This window comes from Pieris rapae, chromosome 18 (assembly GCF_905147795.1).
Source record: "Pieris rapae chromosome 18, ilPieRapa1.1, whole genome shotgun sequence".
In the NCBI taxonomy this organism is placed as follows: domain Eukaryota; kingdom Metazoa; phylum Arthropoda; class Insecta; order Lepidoptera; family Pieridae; genus Pieris; species Pieris rapae.
The window spans coordinates 1,603,518-1,623,105 of record NC_059526.1 but is presented as its reverse complement, the minus strand read 5'-3'; the positions used below and the strand labels follow the sequence as shown (position 1 = coordinate 1,623,105).

At 32.2% G+C, this 19,588-nt stretch overlaps 2 protein-coding genes across 15 annotated transcripts in view; both read left to right on the top strand.

The window, feature by feature from the left end:
• Nucleotides 1–12,020, top strand: part of LOC110999691 (calcium-dependent secretion activator) — a 43,424-nt gene extending 31,404 nt beyond the window's left edge. For 8 of the 14 annotated variants that reach the window (XM_045632106.1, XM_045632107.1, XM_045632104.1 and 5 more), the window contains 11 exons: nt 670–708; nt 2,227–2,395; nt 3,381–3,522; nt 4,127–4,301; nt 4,754–4,888; nt 6,886–7,016; nt 7,788–7,896; nt 8,049–8,183; nt 8,537–8,670; nt 9,506–9,611; nt 9,958–12,020. In XM_045632106.1, coding sequence (XP_045488062.1) covers nt 670–708; nt 2,227–2,395; nt 3,381–3,522; nt 4,127–4,301; nt 4,754–4,888; nt 6,886–7,016; nt 7,788–7,896; nt 8,049–8,183; nt 8,537–8,670; nt 9,506–9,611; nt 9,958–10,029 — 1,347 coding nt within the window. In that variant the 3' untranslated portion in view covers nt 10,030–12,020. The remainder of the gene's footprint in view (nt 1–669; nt 709–2,226; nt 2,396–3,380; nt 3,523–4,126; nt 4,302–4,753; nt 4,889–6,885; nt 7,017–7,787; nt 7,897–8,048; nt 8,184–8,536; nt 8,671–9,505; nt 9,612–9,957) is intronic. The other 6 variants (XM_045632116.1, XM_045632115.1, XM_045632114.1 and 3 more) reach the window with 4 other exon arrangements.
• A 396-nt stretch (nt 12,021–12,416) lies between these two features.
• Nucleotides 12,417–19,588, top strand: part of LOC110999734 (LIM domain and actin-binding protein 1) — a 29,891-nt gene continuing 22,719 nt past the window's right edge. Inside the window, exon 1 of the mRNA XM_022268945.2 lies at nt 12,417–12,678. The gene's annotated coding sequence lies outside the window, so the exon portion shown is untranslated. The remainder of the gene's footprint in view (nt 12,679–19,588) is intronic.

The following is a 19,588-nucleotide window of genomic DNA, read 5'->3' as shown; positions in this document are numbered from 1 at the left end:
TATTGTTATAGAAAAACTTTTCTATTGTACTACGTATCACGAATGTAATTCAATTACCCAATGGAAAATATTTTTCGTGACGTAATACAATAATCGTAGTATCAATGTTTTAAATGTCTGTAATGTGTCGCTTTGTCGTTAATGTGAATTTGTTTAGTTTACATAGTTTGAATTAACATATTAAAATTTTATTCTCAAACTAAATGATTCGGTGAACTTCGTACTTACCTATATTTTTGCCAAAATATATGCAAAATTTTCAGAACAGAACAAAGAGATCAAATATACCACACCTATGAAAAACCAAGTGACAACTTTTTAATTATAAAAACAGATTTTATTGGAAAATTCAATTTTCGTTTTTGGTATTTTCCTTTATTTTTATGTTTCCCATCATTTCAACTTTAAATTCCCAGAACAAATATTTAAAGATCATAATTACTCAAGTTTTAGCAAGACCTAAGAGTAGAAATTATGCCGTGTATTGTAATGTAATGTGATATGAAACATAGATACGTATTAATTTCTGGCAAAAAGCGAAGACATTAATAAATCAATTTGAGATCCTAATAAATTGTTCTTAAATACTAAACAAATTCACTTCTCGACATATTAGCCTTTTGCGACCTTTGACTCCACTTCTATCTTATTTTTTTTGTTTCTCCGCAGGTTTATAACGCAAAATCGGAATCGACTGGTCAACAAAATGTAACTACTTTGCTCGCTCATCACTAATAATTCACGTACTAGCCAAGTGCCTTTTACTGGTGTGAGACGCGAACAACCACTGTGTGACACATGTTATACACTAGAAAAGGAGTAGTCAATACATGTAACTTCAAATAGTTTGTCGTTCTTTAATGTCACATTGAATATAAACGTGCAAAACATATAAGCTGTGCTTGTACGTTTAGAAGACCCAAAGTTTACGTCATACAAAATGACGTCACATTTAGCATCTGTATTTACTTTAATTATAAAATAATCACGTGATTTTACAAACTGTTTACACATTTTATCACTTATTGTTTGGTTAAATATGGAACGTTAATGCTATCATCGCAACTATCATATAAAGTTGTCTCTTTCTTATAGTCACGTGATTGCTTAATAAGTTGTTGCGCTCAGCACAAAAGGTACTTGTCTATGAAGGTTCATTCTCACTATGGTTTGACCACAGACAAATGATCACGATTAGATTTGTGATATCAAACCACTTGCTTTAATAGTTTAGTTTATTTCATAAATTAGGGTTTCTGCAGCGACAAATTTCACAGGTCGAAATGAAATTTGCTAGTTTTTTTCCACTCTTTTAATGCTTGCTGTTTCTATTTTCGATTCTTACCATAAATGCAATAGCTTAATTTCTTAAATAAGATAGGAGTTATACTACGTTAAATGAGTTTGTTTTGTTCTTGTCATATCGTAGAAATAAGGTGTGGGCTACAATGTTAATTAAATCTAAAAAAAGTTAGAAAAATATGATTTTATTACTTTGCTTTTTTGCTATCTCTTACATGTATCTATAGTACATAAATATATCGTATATATGTCTGACAAAGTAAATATTTAAATCTAAAATATTCCTGAATATTCTAGAATTAAAGATGTGTCATAGCGCTTGCTTTTAATATAATATATATAGTTTATTATATAAAGTAGTTACTTGCATGACTTTCTCCCAAATTATACAGTTAAGATGTTGAGAAACAGTTACACAGGCCTATTTCTTTAATACCCACAATAAGTATTGTAAAAATCTCGAAATTATAATAATACATGAATATTGTTAAAAGTAATTCGTTGGAGATACATTAATTGATGTTGCATTGCATTTTTAGCAGTAATATTTATTTAATTTAACAAAGTTACACCTGAGTTTATTTAAATTGTAATAAAGTTAATGCCGCAATTGTTGTTATGGTTACCACTGGATATAAAATTGTAACCATAGTGACAATTGACAAACATTTAGCCACGTTTTAATAGAGCTCAAAGTGTTATCAGTTCTAGTGTAAATTGGGTTCTAGAGTTAACTTGGCTTTAGTGTAAGCTTGGCTTAAATGTTAACATGATTGCAGCGTTAACTGGGTTCTAGTGTAAACTTGGTTTTAGCATGAACCTTATCTAGTGTAAACTGGATTCTACTGTAAACTGGGTGCTACTGTTATTTCGGTTCTCGTGTAAACTTGATGTGTGTAAAATTAAACACTCTTTTGTGCGCAGGCATTCGCATGGTTCTCAGATCTTCTGACAGAGCACGCAGAAATCTTCTGGGCATTATTCGCTGTTGACATGGACAGGGTTTTAGCTGAACAACCCCCTGACACCTGGGACTCATTCCCATTGTTCCAAATCCTTAATGATTATTTGCGCTCCGATGGTAAGATGAAAGGCAAGCTGGTTTTAAGGTTTTACGTAGATTAGAACTGTAGTCAGTGGAGTAGCAGGTAAAGGCCCAGGTGAAAAGAGCTGGCACCTAACTATGAAAAATAAATAATAAATCTGCCTTTGAGCTCTAAGGGTGTGATTCAGAAATGAAGCTTATCGAAAACAATGACACCCGTATGTCAGAATCCAATACTTTAAGGCCATGATATCAGATCTAATCTAGCGCTAAGTCTCGTTTGTGAATGTTAACCTACGTCATCGCTGGGGTCTCAGCTAACCTTTAGTCGACCTTTTCACCACTTAGAATAAATAATTTAACACGAATTAATAATTAAGTATAAAGGTGTTAAATTATTTTATAAAAGTCAGTAGAAATAGTTTGCAAATAATTCTAACTTTCATTTTATCGTTTTTTTTCAACACTGTGACTGACTTACTTTTTGAATTGATTAGACTATCATACACATCTAGTTAATGAGATCAAAAATAAGAGATATTAATCACAAGTTTTAAGTGTTTATGTATACTTAATTAAACTGCACAAATAAAACATTCTTTGTTTGAAGGACCAAAAAGGAATGCCTAGTTCTAGAATTTTGTTGTTTTGTGTGATTTAGTTTAAATTTTGGTACAGTTGTTTTTGAGGGTCGCTCAGTATTGATCTCTTAACCAAATTGGAGATATTCCAATCGCAAAAAAAAATACAAATGCTAACTTATATTTATTTGAAAAAGGATAAAGAAATAAGCAACTAGCATTCTCTATAAAATAAACAGTCCAAAAACATATATTTTTCCTTTATTTAACTTATATCGTAAAGGGACGCGAACTTTTAGAAACAAAACAAATAATCCAAAGTTCCTATTTATATTACTTTAAATCCTCTGCTAGATTATTTTCAGCTTACCAATGACTCCTCATCTTTTATGCTTCTGTAGATGCTTGTTGCCTTTTATTGAAGTTATTTTAAAATACATTAATTTTTTCAGAAACTCTAAGAAACGGCCGTTTTCATGAACATTTGCGTGACACCTTCGCACCATTAGTTGTTCGATACGTCGATCTTATGGAGTCTTCAATATCACAATCCCTGCATAAGGGTTTCGAAAAGGAACGATGGGAGATTAAAGGGTAATAATTTTTATTTACGCTCAATTTTTTTCTGGATATTTTAAGCATTTTACATACTTTTCCTAATGAGTTAATAACCCATGGGTTGTCAATTGTCATGACACAAATACGGCATTGACATATGCCAGGTTTAATTGTATATCTTACTAGGTGGTGAATGTACTTACTTCAGGGCCCATTGTAGGGCTACAAGCTCAAGCAAGAAAAAAAAATTGAATAATAGAAAAATTAGGATCTTCTTCAGTCGCACCCTGTATATGTGAAGTTCGTGTTAGTGGTGCCATTCAACTTCCTCCACTCTCTTGGCAAGCCTCTGTGCCTGGGTGATAGCGAGACTAGTAAGGGCCTTTACTTTATCGGTCCAGCGATTAAAGTATCGACCTCGGGGTGCCCTCCACTTTGCCAGTCACGACTTACGATGAGTTTTTCTAAACTTTCTGGATCTCTGCGTGTTACTTATCCAAAAAAACTCCATATATATCATATCACCGTCTTAGTATGAGCACGTTTCTTCCCTTACTTAAGTTTTGTTTTTTCTTTAAATAAGATGAACCTAAGTAATCGTAACGTGCACACGAGAACTATTGGTGGCTTTCTATTACAGCAACGGTTGTGCTACCAGTGAAGAATTATTCTGGAAGCTGGATGCTCTGCAAAGCTTCATCAGAGACCTGCACTGGCCAGAGCCAGAGTTCCGGTCCCACCTGGAACAGCGCCTGAAGTTGATGGCAAGCGACATGATGGAGACCTGCATTCAGAAGACGGAGGCGTCATTCCAGGTTAACATTTCTAACTAGAGCTATTATAATAAAACATATATTTGACTAAATACTTCATAATCTGTTGTTATTGTGTCTTTTGGTTATTGTGACGTATCAAAGAAAACAGTAGTGCTACAACTTATTCATTTTACTTGAAGTAGGTGATCAGCCTTTTGTGCCTGACATACGGAGATGTATTCTGTGCAAAGCAAAATGTTAATGCGCACATAGGGAACGCCGTAAATCGAACTAATTACCTCAGAATTGAGAAGCCAACTCTGCTCTTACTTCACTACATGACATAAGAAACTAATTCTCCTTTATCACTCTGATCATCATACCCACTCGGTTTGATCTCTTAATTTTGTTAACGCTGTCATGGAAAGAGATAGAGTGTCATTAAATCATCAAAACGATGTCGCCTTACCTCTTTTGTACTTGGTCTGATCGAATTTTGATAAAATTTTCAGGCGTGGCTCAAAAAAAGCGTGACATTCATGTCAACGGACTACATAATACCAGCTGAAATCTGTGCTATGGTAAATGTGGCACTGGACGCGAAGAACCAAGCGTTGAAGCTATGCGCTGTCGAAGGCGTCGATATTGTACGTATACGGCCATTCCTATATTTAACTAACGGATAACGGCGCGTAGTGAAACATTCATTAACATTATCTCCTATGTATGATGCCGTATGACCATGGCTGGATGTAGTGTATTTATAATAAGACAGCTTAGTTTATATTACTATTCTACATACTTCATGTATGCTTTTTAAATGTTTATTTTAATGATTTTTACATTAATTTATGCCCCGACATCCGTAAATTAAATATAGGAACGGCGACGATAAAGGTACTCTTGTAATTACCGCTTGTATTCATAGTCTCAATAAGTTATACGTAGAGAATTAATGGATTACTCCGGTCTCATGCGCCTAACCATAGTTATGAAAAATGTCTAGCCTGACCCCTTTATTAAATACCACTAATCTAAATCTATTTAACTTTAAAGATACTTTCTCTTACGTCACTTTCTATCAAATTCCTTACGCCGTTATAAAAAGAGATAATAAGGGTAGGAATTTTAATGAGCTTATGAAATAATATTTATGAGTGAAAATTTCTAGATAATATTTTTCATTTGCTAGTAAAGGAATGTAATATGGAGGAAGAAAATTATATCCTCGGCTAGCTTAACCACGATCTGGCTCCAAGGGCCCAGTGGCTGAAGTCGAGAGGTTCCAGGTGGTACCAGGGTTCCCATACCATACATTTAAATGGGTACATCCAATAACTTTCCAATGAGTAAAAAACCGCATTTATTACTATAATATTTTTCGATTTGCGTTCGATAACTTGAGTAATCCACTGAGATATTCGATCATTATTACTAAAATGGTAGATAATTTTAAATAAAATACCGTTAATTTACATATTACCTAATTAAGGATTATAGTAGAGGAACTGCATATTTGAAATAGTAGTTTGTTTTTGGAGGATAAATTTGAGGAGAAACGGGATAGCTCAATAAAAACTACATAGAATTATTTGTAAATTGTTAAACTTATATATTAATTAAGATAACAAAGTATCCCAAATATGCTACAAATCCTCTACGCTAATTAATAAGGACGGAGGAGGGGTTTTGCAGTTTAAATTGAACAGTATTTTATTTTCAACTTAACTAATATTTTCAATCCGATTATTATAGAATGTAGCAACGCTAAGCTAGGCTTAATTACATTTTTGTAAAATCGATGACAGTAAAAGGTTTCTTTGGTACTAAACAACATTAGCCTAAGCAAAAAAATAAATATGTTATTGTATTAGATTTGATAAACATCTCTGTTAGTACTGTGTGAAATAATTTTTTCTATCTGCTCTATTAGAAATTACCTTAAATGAATCTGTGGTAAAAAAATAAGATGGCGGATGTTTCAAAATGGCGGCGTTCTCCAATCTCCATGCCAAAGAAACCTCAACTGTAATATTTTGAACCATGTTCCATTTACATCATCCATCGAGTTGGTTGTTAACATTTTACATGGGTACAATTCACTGGGGGGTCAAAATTGATTACATCAAATTGGCTTCACACACATGCTATGCTACTAATGCTAGATACAGCTTGAATCCATGCACGGAGGCCGCGGTTTACATAGCTGATTGCTACAATTCATTACTATTATTAGAAAAACGATAAATGAATCCATAATCAAAATAGTTGCAATTGGTTTGTTTCTTCTTTTTTATTTCTTAACAAAAGGTATATATTAACCTAAAATCAATTGATCAATCAAGTTTAATCACTGACAGTAATAATTTCAGTCTAATAGCTTGTTAATAAAAGCCAAAAATATGTTCTTAAATCATGAATATGATACTTTTGATTTAACGACTTAAAGAACTCTACTTAGCAAGACTACCTTAGCAGGACTATCAACCTTTAAAGTGCAAAGTAATGTGGTAAGATCTTCATGGAAATGCCTTCAATCGCCAGCCAACGTGCTTACTCTACAATAACGCTAGTGACATACATGCATCTAACACTTCACACGGGGTCGCGCAGGCTAAAATGTTAACACCAACCTCTCTCACAGTACCAGTACCATGCTAAAATGGATGCTCAGATCGAGACCTGTCTCCACGCAATGGCTACGGGAATGACGACTCGCCTGTCTGCTGTGTTGGAGGCAACGCTCGCGAAGATCGCGCGGTTTGATGAAGGAAGGTATGTATCTATACTAATATTATGAAGAGGAAAAATTTGTGTTTTTGTATTTGTTTGTAGTGATTTAAAAAAAATATTTTATTATAAGAAAGCTGCATCTTCACTGACTGACATAGGCGATGATAAATTTAAAAAAAATAGGGATCCTTATGAAAATTGCAACACTATAAACCAAGGTGTAGAAAAATTATTCAAAACAAATCTTCATTGCATTTCGCAATTATGTTAAGCATCACTGAACTTACACGGGAACCTATAATGTCGCAATTCATAAGAATTTTTTGTTTTTTTTCGAAACCTTCGTGATTGGCCAATTATCATTTTTTTTTATTTTTTTTTTATTATTATTAGCACGTATACAGTGTGTGAACAGTGAGACTATAGATGAACAAATACATGGAGTAATCATATACTAGTACATGATCATATAGGGGCGTTTATCTAAGTAATTATTATTTTACAAAAAAAAAAATTAAACTTATGACATATGTACTTTGTACATATGTACCTATATTGTATATTTAGTGTCGCAATTTCGATGCTCTCAATTTCCGAGGAAATGTTGTTGCAATGCCTTCACGCCATTGTTCTTGTTTATAGTACTTCTTTATATTTATTATTTATATTTATCTTTATATAATAGCCTTTATTTCCAAAAAACTTTAAAATTTTAGGGATGATAAAACATCATTCAGTTAAGTTTTGGTTTGTCCACCGTTGGACATAGGCCTCCTCCTTCTTCATATAATAATATATGTTTATAAATATCAGTTTGATCGGGTCAATTCTGACGATCGCGAACGTGTCGGGCTCTGGTAAGGACATCGGGCAGGGATACGTCACTTTCATGAGAAATTCTATGGACCAGATTCGATCTAAGGTATCATACACAAAAATTAGTATTATAAAAAATATTCATTTTTAGTTTTCCTATTGACTTATTAAAAATACTTTTATATGGATATTTTAAAACAAAATGTGTGATAATTACAACACAATGAATATTTATGTATATTTATTTATGGAATCCAGGTGACAGATGAGCTGTGGATACTTCAGCTTTTTGAACAATGGTACGGTCAGCAAATGACGCTCATTGGGAACTGGTTACAGGAGCGACCAGCTCTTCATCCACAACAAGTCGCCTGTCTCTCTATTGTTGTTAAGGTAACGCCATTATGTGAAATAATACTAGAGACGAGCGAAACTAAAGCGGCCAGACAGTATAAATTTCTTACAATTTATATCGTCCGCCGTAGTTGAACATTAATTACATTATAATATAGTACAATGATTAATTTAGCAAACGGGCAGATGGTTTAACTGATACCGCCCCGCCCATGGACACTCTCAATGCCAAATTGTCATTTACTATGGTTGACATTATAATACTTTTCATTGCAATTGAAAGTCGGTTACAATATTTGTTCGGGGTTTATCAAATTACGATTACTATAGTAATAGGAACAAAACTTTACTTTTTCTACTTTAACTAAACAATTATTATAATGTTTTTACAGAAAATGAACAGTGATTTCGAGTTGCAAGGTGTTATAGATGACAAACTCAACTCCAAAACATACCAAGCAGTCGCCCAAAGGATGCATACAGAGGAAGCCACTTGCAGCTTACTTCTTGCTCAGCAGGACGCCGGGTGAGATCTGACTGGCATATATATTGTCCTATCGTTAAATATCTACACAATTGTCGGAATAAATATAGGAATTCAAAAGCAAAGAAATTTAGAGGTCTGGTGGCCTAGCGGCACCAAAGGAGTGCATTGCCCCGACCAAACTTTTTCCGAAATAAATCAACAATTTTTTCTTGAAACCATTATTTAAGTATTTAACAAACATATACAAATATAACAAAATAAAAGTTGTTCACTGTTGTGTTTACTGGTCGGAATTAAAAACATTTTTTTCTGAAGTCTATTGTGGGGCTCGTTTTGTGAAGGCGCAGGGCTGTTCCCCCCCTAAATCCGGCCCACTTTATATGTTAAGCTATTCGTTGATAGTGTTTTCCATACAATTAATACTTTACTCTAATCGAATATTTACAATCAGATTATGCGCCACTTGTGTCTAACATAACGGGGCCAGGTTTCCCGTTTTGAAGAGGACTGTCCCTTTTTCCAATTACGAGTCCCGGTGTCCCCGAAATGAACTGTGGGACGCAGAATTATCCCGTTTTCAGAAACCACACTAAGATTTGAGCAGCGGAATGGTAAAAAGACGTGCCAAGAGTTTCATTCTTAATTGAAATTGCCACCAGCTATTTTAAAACAAATTTGTTCTTCTGATAAATATAACAAAATATTTTGGATACCTATATTTTGTGATTCGTTACTTTTAACTAACTTGTAAAAAATTAAAAAAGTGTTTTTTTATTGCCTACTTATTATTTGACCTAATAAAATTAAGCCAATGTCCCGTTTTGAATCAAAAAATAAATGGTCACTTTAGTCTAACACCTATATAATGTACTAGCGGCAGTGAGGAGGGCGCAGAAGAGGGAACTAAAGCCGGGAAATCAAAACTTGAGTCTCTCACAGAGGAGGCAAAACTTGGAAATGTTTCTGCTGTTGTTGGAAAGGTAATTTAAAGTACTTTAAATATATACTATAAATTTCTATGAAATTGTTCATTTTCGTACATAATTCTTTTGAGTGAAAATACAGAAAGTGTTTCTATGACTTAAATTACAACTGTAAACAGTGCCATCTCGTGTTGACTATAAATAATATTTTAAGTGACATCTATGAATAAACTTAATAAACAATATACTATACTGGTTCATACAATATACAAAAGGTGGCGCTGTTTTCATTGAATGTAATTTTTCGATAAAATGACATAATTTAAAATACAAGCGCGGGAAATGTAATAATTTATTTAATGTTTTATTTGAGATTATATTTTAAAAAACGTTTTTTTTCTAGGTTGGCAACATGTTTGGAAGAGGGATAGGCGAATTATCTACTAAATTAGGAGGTGCTTCATCTTGGTTTTAGTGCGTTTTCTATATTTTATTATTTATTTATAAAAAATATAATTTTCAATCAATATAAAATACGTCACTCACGTTCACTATGATGTCGAAATTCACTCATTCCACTGGTCTTTCACTGGTTTTGTTAGAAAATGCTAGATTAACAACCAGAAATAATTCATAATTTAGTCTTAGTCATATAGGGCGAGCGTCCAAAATATCATGTCAAAATACGCGCCATTTTCCTTTAAGCTATCAGTATCAACAAAATGGCGTCACTTATTGATAAGATCGTAGCCTATAGTTTAGTATTAATGTAGATTTTATTTTATAAAAAGCTTTATGTACAGATAGGGGATTGATTTGAAGCAAATAATAATTATGTATAAGTGTAGTATTTGATAACACAATAATTATATTAGATGTGGATGCATTAAATATTTAAAACATATTACCCAGTGCTAACAATAAAAATACATATCGCTTTGTGCAAAATATTATTACTTTGTAATCCATGGCATATAAAATGTATTTACAATAATTGTCATAGTATTGACAAAATTGGGTCGGTGACCCGAATGATTGTTGTATTTTAATTAATCACTTCCATTTAACCTTTAAAAAACTTTCCTTTCATGAACTAATCTATGGCAATAAATCCTAAAGTCTTGCTCATTAATAGGTGTAGCAAAAAAGTTTTTATTAGAAATTTCTAACAGTTCTCAATAATCTGAAGAATTCTATAAAATCAATATTTTTCTAACGTACCTAGTAATTTTTAAAGTTCTTTTATTCCTAGCTTTGTAACTCTTTAATAATAAATTTATGATTCGTGTAAATTCAAAAGTAAAATTAAAAACGGCGCCGAAACATTCTGGTAACGATTTATGACAACATAAGTGTTGCTATTTTACGATTTCAGAAAGTTTGGCGATATTTTCTTTTGGAAGTACTCGAAGATAAAAATGTTTTGCTGTAGCCGTAAATTATAGTTTAATGTCTCTCTATTCATATATTAAATCTATTTTGTAATGGATCAAAGTTAGTCATCATGACATTTAATAAAATACTTATTCTAATAACTAGTTAATTGAAATTTGTTAAAAATTATTCTTCTACGCTATTAAAGTTACAAATTTTGAATGACTAGCGACAAATTTTAAGAATCTTAGATAAAAATTAGTCTTAAATTAAATATTAGACGCTGAATCGCCTTAATATCTTATTTGAGATGGCTAATCATGTATGTGTCATGTCATTTCATTACACTCGAATCAATATTTCGTAAATAATATATAAGTTTTGTTCAACTCCACCAAAGAATAAAAACAATAGAGCAGACAGCTTATCAACGTAATGTTTTGAGGCAAAGCTTTTGACATTGACTACACAATTAATACCTGTCTTTGATGACCAATGTATTTTTGATATACGCAGAAACAAAAGAGAACACACTACAACATACAAAATAATATTTTATACTATATATACTCTCTCACATACCTCACATTGGTACACTTTACACTTATTTTTCTTAAAAGATCTCAAAATTTCACTTTTCACATGCAACATTCACACTTTGATAGTACTTAAAATAATACTTACATATCTATTTATGAATTATTTCTTGAAAGTTACTTTATTATGTTATCTTAAAATTATTTATTTTTCAATACATAAAATGTAGTAATGGCCTGATCCAGACTAATAAGAACACATTCTTTTAAAAGTTTTAATTTCAATTTGCATTTTCAAACTCATTGTCATCATCATTCGAGTACTGAGCTCAATGGATAACGTCTAGTATAAGTGCATTATGAGCCGACTGAATTGATAACAGAATAAGCTTGTGACATCTACTTGCGATGGGTATAAAGTCTAAGTAAGCTACTTGTACCATATAAGTAGCATGAAATTTTAAAGACCCTTATATGTAGGAAGCTCCTAAAACGGTAAAACCCATCGTAAGTGCAAAAGATACAATAAATTATTTACAATAAAATGTTTACTGTTATAATCGTTTTATTTTTACCTTTAATAATTCAAAAATACTATTACTTCTTCTATGTCGATACCTACAGATTAGATGCTTATTAAAATTTAATATAACTAAATTAGTTCACTCATGACTAAATAGTTAATCAGTTTTTCAATTATGTATAACCTGTAGGTTATTTTAAAGTTATCAAACTTTGCTAATTTATTTTTGTAAGTTATAATATTATTATCACAAACCTAGTATATTATAAAACGAATATAGTTTATAGCAACGTGAATGCGATTACTAAAGCTCACAAGCGGAATCGTGCCAACATTTTTAAATATTGTGCCTTCTATTTTTAGCTACAGCTAATAATAATAATAGGTAGGTAACGTGAACCTTTCGATCTGATGACTGAAGCTTAAACACCAAGGCGCGTCAGTTCTTTAAAACATCTACATTTATACAATATAAATATTCTTTCATATTGACTAAGTGCCCCCTACTGAAATTCTGTTTTAATTACGTTTAATATGCATTACGAGATTATTTTTAAAATATGAGTAAATTTAGTGCTGTGAAATGGTAACCCCAGTGCGTTTGACAGATCGCACACGCAGTGCAGTGGTGTCGAAAGTGAACGTGTGTTGTGTATTCGAATTATTGAATGTTACTGTGAATTAAAAGAACGTAAGTATTTTCAATGAATTATCACTTAATAACATTTATGTTCGTTAAATTTGTTAAATAATATATTTAAGCGAGGTTTTTTTGTTATTCCCCCTGGCATATCCCCGGAAACAACGGTTAAGTAGGTCTTCAAAATAAAATAAAAAAGCATGAATGCATCATCTGTTGCATTGGTTGCATTCCTATTGGATTACGTCGGCTCTCCTTTTTTCTTTATGGTCAATTGTCCGAATTATTTATGAAAAAAGATATCAGTTATCTAAATTTAGGAAGGATAAAAATAGTTGTCTAAGAGAGCTTATGCAAAAAAGATTTATTCTATTTAGGTGAGGTTTACATACCTGGAATTCAACACTTTTTACCTTCGCCTACATACTTTTTAGTAATTGGTTTATTTCTGTATCAGAACTAGAGTTACTTTAATAATTTCGTTCTTGGTGAATATTATTCCTCTTATAAGAAACTTTATCGACTAACGGTTTGTATTTGAAATTTAACTCATTCTTTCTGGCATATATTTTCAAAAATCTGTAAAGTACATTAAAATTTGCTTTTATAGCGTTTTTAATCCATATCAATGTTTAAATATCGTCTTAATAACTAAACAAAAACATTTTTTTGTTAATGCGTAAAGTATTTTCGTATTGAATGAAATATGGTAGATATATTAAAATAAGTATTGAAACTTTGGATAACAATTAATAGCCCTAACAATTATGCCCAATCATGTCAACTGTCAAGCTAAGCCATTTGTCACTATCACCTGGTGATAGCTAAGTAGCGAGATAAAGCAACCATTAGGAGAAACGCAGCATTCTCTGGATGACTCTGGATAAGATTATTAAGCATTGTTTACCAAACTTTTAATTTGAGTAGAGTTTTATACGATCTGCTACTCAACCAAAATTATCAATTATTTGACGAAGTTTCTTTTGTTGTCTTGGGTTCTGCCGTAACGCGTCAAAGAATTTATTTTTTATTTTGAATGTTTATTAGTGACATCTAGAGGATTTTTTTACCTGATCGATTATCATTATTCACAAGCTGACTAGAATATGGAGTAGAAATATATAAACATTAAACAACTATTTTTTAATTTATGAGTTCATCGGCTTTGTCTATTATCAGCTACTATCAGCTACTCCTGGGATACCAATTTGATTCCCGGTCGTTGCGCAACTGGTTGTCAGGGGATTTTTTTCACACGGCGTTTGAGTTTCTGGCAAATTATCCTGGCAACTGTCCTGCCTGGACACTGGACTTAAAATATTTCTGATTTTCCTGTTAACTGTAAGTTGTAACTCTTAGGTGGAATACCCACCTTTAGAGCTTTTAGATATATGTAGTAGGTAAACTGTTATACAATTGCAAATAAAATATGTCATTGTCAAAATGTTTTCGTTGACCGCTATTACTCATTTCTAATGACCTTAACCTGAATCTCTATTTTTCAAAAAAAAACTGTAACAACAAAATTCCTAAAACACATGCCAAAATTTTACCTACGAGTTGAAATACGCTTGTCATTGCCTCACCTCTAATTTTAGGGAAATACGCCAAACATCGAAAACAAAACGTACCGACTTATTCATCATTATATGTGCCGCTTATATATCCAGATTCTTCGATATAAGGAACTCGGAATATCAATTAATTTAACTTTAAAAACAAATTTCCGTCTAAATATAAAATTCTCGTGTCTAAGTTTAAAAACTCCTGGCAACGGATGGACCGATTTTTTATTATTTTTGTAGGGCTTAGAATAGACTATAACCCAAAGCAACAAGAGAAATTAATTTGTCGGGGAGTTCGTCAGGGATGTTTACTATCACCACTGCTTTTTTATGTATACTCCGAGGCTGGCAAATCTGCGTGCGGAAATCCTTAGGGACGAAAGAAAGCGCAGCGCTAACATGATCCATGCAACTTCCTTACAATCGCTCGCTCGCTCTTTGTATTGAAGAAGTCGTATATATCCGCCAACCATCGGCGAATATATATTGTAAATACATACGAATAAATACATGAATAAAGTAATACTAATAGTAAATAATTAACTCAGCAGGGTTTCTAAAACGTCTCTGCGAAATGTCCACCAATTCCATTGACATTCAGTGTTTGCAATATAAAGATATTTACACCTTGACATTATCAATGTCATTATTAACTTATTTTCATCAGATGTAGAGCTTTTCCAAAATAAAAATCAAATATTTCCTCTTTATATTAGGTACATATTAAATTGACGTTTATTTATTAGTGAAGAAACTGATACAGCACTTTAGCGTAGAACATTTCTATGATATTGGTTATTTTGACTCGTTTAGTGAGACTTTAAAACGAAATCGTTTATTTGCTAAACTAAAAAATCCGAACAATCAGCCATATATACATAGGCATTCAAATGTCACAATAATTTTTATAATGTCATATAATAAAACATTAACATAATGTCATAATAATAAGTTATTTAGAATTGGTGTCAAACTTATGATCTAAATACTCGCCCACGTACAAAGGCAGGTTGCCTTTAAAAATTGAATCACTTTCCCCTTGAAAGTATTGCACGTGATCTATAACTTTTAGGAAGGTGATTAAATAGTTTAATAGCCATGGCGTTACAATTTGCATGAAATTAAATAGGGTTTATATTATTTTACATAGTCCATACGAACTAGTTCTCGTAAATGCACGAACACGCGTTAGTATATTTTATAATATAACCGCACTTATGCAGTTCCACCCTAGCCCGCATTCTTAAAGATGCTTAAAATATAAAAAATAAGCTTTAAAAAATTCATCATTGTTAGAAACAAGAGGGACGGAATCTATTAGGGTTACATTTTTTTTATTCCATGGTATATGTAAGATAACGGGTATTTCTTCCTGTATTTAGTTTCCACATTGCTCGCTGGAGAAAGTTCTGGAACTGAATCAATATTGAACGTGTGGGTAATGTGTGATTTCGTGGGTCAATTTTATAAACAAACTGTTGGTATGGACTTTCATTCTTGGATTAGTTTTATCACCTGTGCACCAATGCACGATACGCATTTAACAGTAGCTCGTACGGTGGAAGAAAGCGTCAACCGGCATGCCTTAAACTCAAAAGTCGAAGGTGTGTGAAAGGTACTGAAGGCTGATCACCTAGGTAGATAGTAGGTACTAGAAATGGTCACGGAACTGGTATAGTAATCTGAGGCTAAAACCCTAATTTTGTAGCGTCATCAATATTTTAATTCTGGAAGAGATCGCTTCTTAGCTTTCGAACCTCACAGCTCAAACATAAATGTATGCAAGCGTAATTGTAAGGTTCACTCTGTGATCTTCAAATATTTTGCTTTATCCTAATAGCTCGTTAACGAGAGTAAATACTGATTACCAATGTTTGCCGACCTAATTTAATCACAGCCAATGAAGTCAATTGTCTTGATGCAGCCAATTTGTTTTAAAAATCGGGACAGATGCGAGACACAAAAAGGCCATACTTTATTATTCAATTCGTAAAAAACATCGCACTTCTCAATTTTCTGAATTATTATTTGGTATATCAGCAATAGTTTATCAGCTAGTGCCTAATACATATATTTAATTATATCATCATTCCAACGACGTAGAACGGAAGAGAAGAACTGGAAATAAACTCTAACTCTCCGCCACTCTTTTTTATCACCAAGTTTTTTCTTTTCACAAAGTTTATAAGGACCTACAACCATTACACCATGTTCCACATGACAGCTTAAGTAGTAAAGAATAATAAAATAAATAAAAAATAAAGATTTGTCTCAGACTGGCTGAGAGCCTCTATCAGCAGGAGGCATGGTGAAATAGGAGCACGCAAATACATAGTCGAAACAACTAACATCACCGCATACACGAATTCTAGTACGACCAGTCACCACAAGTAGCACCCGTTCACGAGTATGACGCATGGCCCCCTCGCCATATTTGGCGGCTCATTACATTCTTGCCTATAAGATTAACAAATGATCATCATACAGAAATCTGAAGCCCTAACCAATGATATATATTTTTTTAATTTATTGCGTAAATAGCACAGTCTGGCTGCGAACGCATGACCCCTCTGTTGAGAGTGATTACACTTATGTTTCAGTGATAAGAGAGTGTTTAACTTTCTCGTAATGACGTAAATATAAAACGTCTTAAAAAGGCGAGACTAGTTTTCACCACATGTTATCTAATTAACTACTATTTTCTACTTGACTAGGTTGTAATCCAACTTGTCTACTTGAACAATAAGCTCAAACTCAAATTAACTTAATTCATATAGGTAACCAAGTAAGTATGAACGTCAATAGAAAAGATGTTAAATTGATTCTTAATTTACAATTACTACCAGTTCTCAATTCAAGGACGTAGAGCAAGAAGTGGCAAGAAACTTTCCGCTATTATTTTTCATCGCCATAAATATTTGATGGAACTGGAATTTATATGCTTCTAGATCAAAACATAACATAGTTTTTTTTCTTAATATTTGATTTAAATGCACCTTGTATATAACGCGTACCCAATCTACCGTGTTAAAGGATTGATTACTGTATAAAATTGGATCCACTTGAACAAAAATCGTCAAGCTTACTAACGGTATTAATCGCTTCGAGGTAATTGTCTAACACATTTTTTCGACAAATTAAATCATTTTCGCGATCGCAAACCGTGAATTACAGTTAGAAAAAGATTATGAGTAAATTGTGTGAGTGCCAACTCAAAATAACGCGTCAAACGCGTTGCCAACCTCCAGGTAATTGACGTTTGACCAATGCGCATACGACGTTATACTTACAAGTTTGCGATTCCATTTTTATAGTACGATTTGTCTTAAGCCTCATTGTTACATAGCAGTTAGGAGATGGGCATATCTTCTCCTATTTACTCCCCGTCTTTTAAGCCTAGGATTTATTCTATAGATACGACTTTACTATTAGAAAAAACAAATATTAACAGATATACATTTTTGAGTACCACTTTCGATATTTTCGTATTTCGAAATTTGAAACTAAAGTGACCAGAGATAAACTTCAAATTACCGGAGATTATTTAAGAGATTACCGGAGAGGGATAAATGACAGTTGATTTTAATTTTATTAAAAAAAAATCTTTATTATTGTGTATTAACGATTAACAAAGAATTCGGAAATATATTTGATAGAGGACTTTTCAATAATAAAAAAAAATCAATCGATAGATCTATGCATGATAAACACTTCAAATTAGGGAAGTCCGGAGTTTAAATTATCGCGTGTTGGGGAGCCAGATACTATTCCTTCAACTGATTACCGAGGGGACCAATTAACATTTATTTTCTTCAATTTATCGATTATGTACTGTATTACTTCATTGTCATTTAGTATAAATGACAAACATCTTTTGTTATTGTCATGATTCATTGTACTGGCTGATTTTGGTCATAGCGGGACGAATTAAACATTGCCTGGTCATTCGTGTATTAGATCTGCAGGGTCACATTACATCAATAGCGATTCGGATTTTAATTTCCGTATTCCACGTCGTGTATTGCAAAAATTGGTTGTATGCACTTTAGAGTTCCAATTCCAGTCTGATTCCGTTCAGTTCCACAGTTGTCCCTTGACACTTAACTGAACTTGCCTTATCTATTTATAAATCTATTTGTTTATTAAGTTTAAGACATCATACATAGCACTAAATCTACTGAGTATTTTACAAAATCTTCCATATAAAATGTTTGGCAATTAGAGTAAACATAAGTTTTACAAAAAATTGAAATAAAAAAATACAATTAAAACATATATAAGATAAGCACACAATAAAATAAATATCAAGATCTATAATATAAAGAACGAAATTTCATTTATTCAGAACTGGAACAAAATAATTAATTTAGATTTCCTGCCAGTTCTCAAAGGGAAGAAGTGGCAAATAACTCTCCGTCACTATTAAATAGCTAAGTCTATTTAATGATATGCCTTCGATTTTTATAACAATTCCCGATAAAACAAAATCTTATAAACATCTACTATAACCCTTAATTAGTTAAACAATGATTTGTTTTCATTTTTGAAGAAAAACAAAGCAAATACAAATACGGCAATGTAGCGTCCCTGTCTTAATTTATTTTTTAATTAACATTTTACATTTTTATGGCGTATATTACGTTTTACAGTTTTTGATAATTTACAACTACATTGTATGTGACTTACAAGTCTTTGTTATGGTTTATTATGATAACCATAACTCGTTGTGTGGCCTTTGTTCTGCGCGTGCGCCCAGTACTGTATGAATGCAAAATGGAATTTGTTTATTAAAGCATTTCGTTTAGTAATTATTCCAGAAAATTTGTTATATTGTTTTGATTATTTTTAATTTGTTATGACAATTTAACAATGTAGAAAGGTATACGTATTGTTTAATAATAAATAGCTAAAATCATCATTTCTGTATTACATGTATTCAATATGTCTAGTAAGAAATTATTAATATATTTTTGAAGTGAGTCAGAATAAGCGCTAAATCTCCAAAATTTTTTGTCTGGAGTCAAAATTAGTTAACTCGTATCTGAATCATACTTAGAATCGCGGAATAATAGTGCTTTACCAGAATACCACCGTTCCACATCAGAAATAGAAAGTTTCCTGGGTAAGACAACGTTCCGATATAGGGACAATTTTTGACTAAATAAATTATAAACATTATTATACAATTAAGTATTTTACTTTAATTTTTTTTTAATTTTTATAAAGACTACCAGAAATCTTTTTGCTATCCATTAATCTTTTCTAAATACATTTTAATCATAGTTTATTACTATATTCTTCACAAGTAGGACGCTAATATTAAAATAAATTAAAAAAAGATTTGTCCTCTATCAGCAGGAGGCCTGGTGAAATAGGTGCACGCACTTACATTCTCC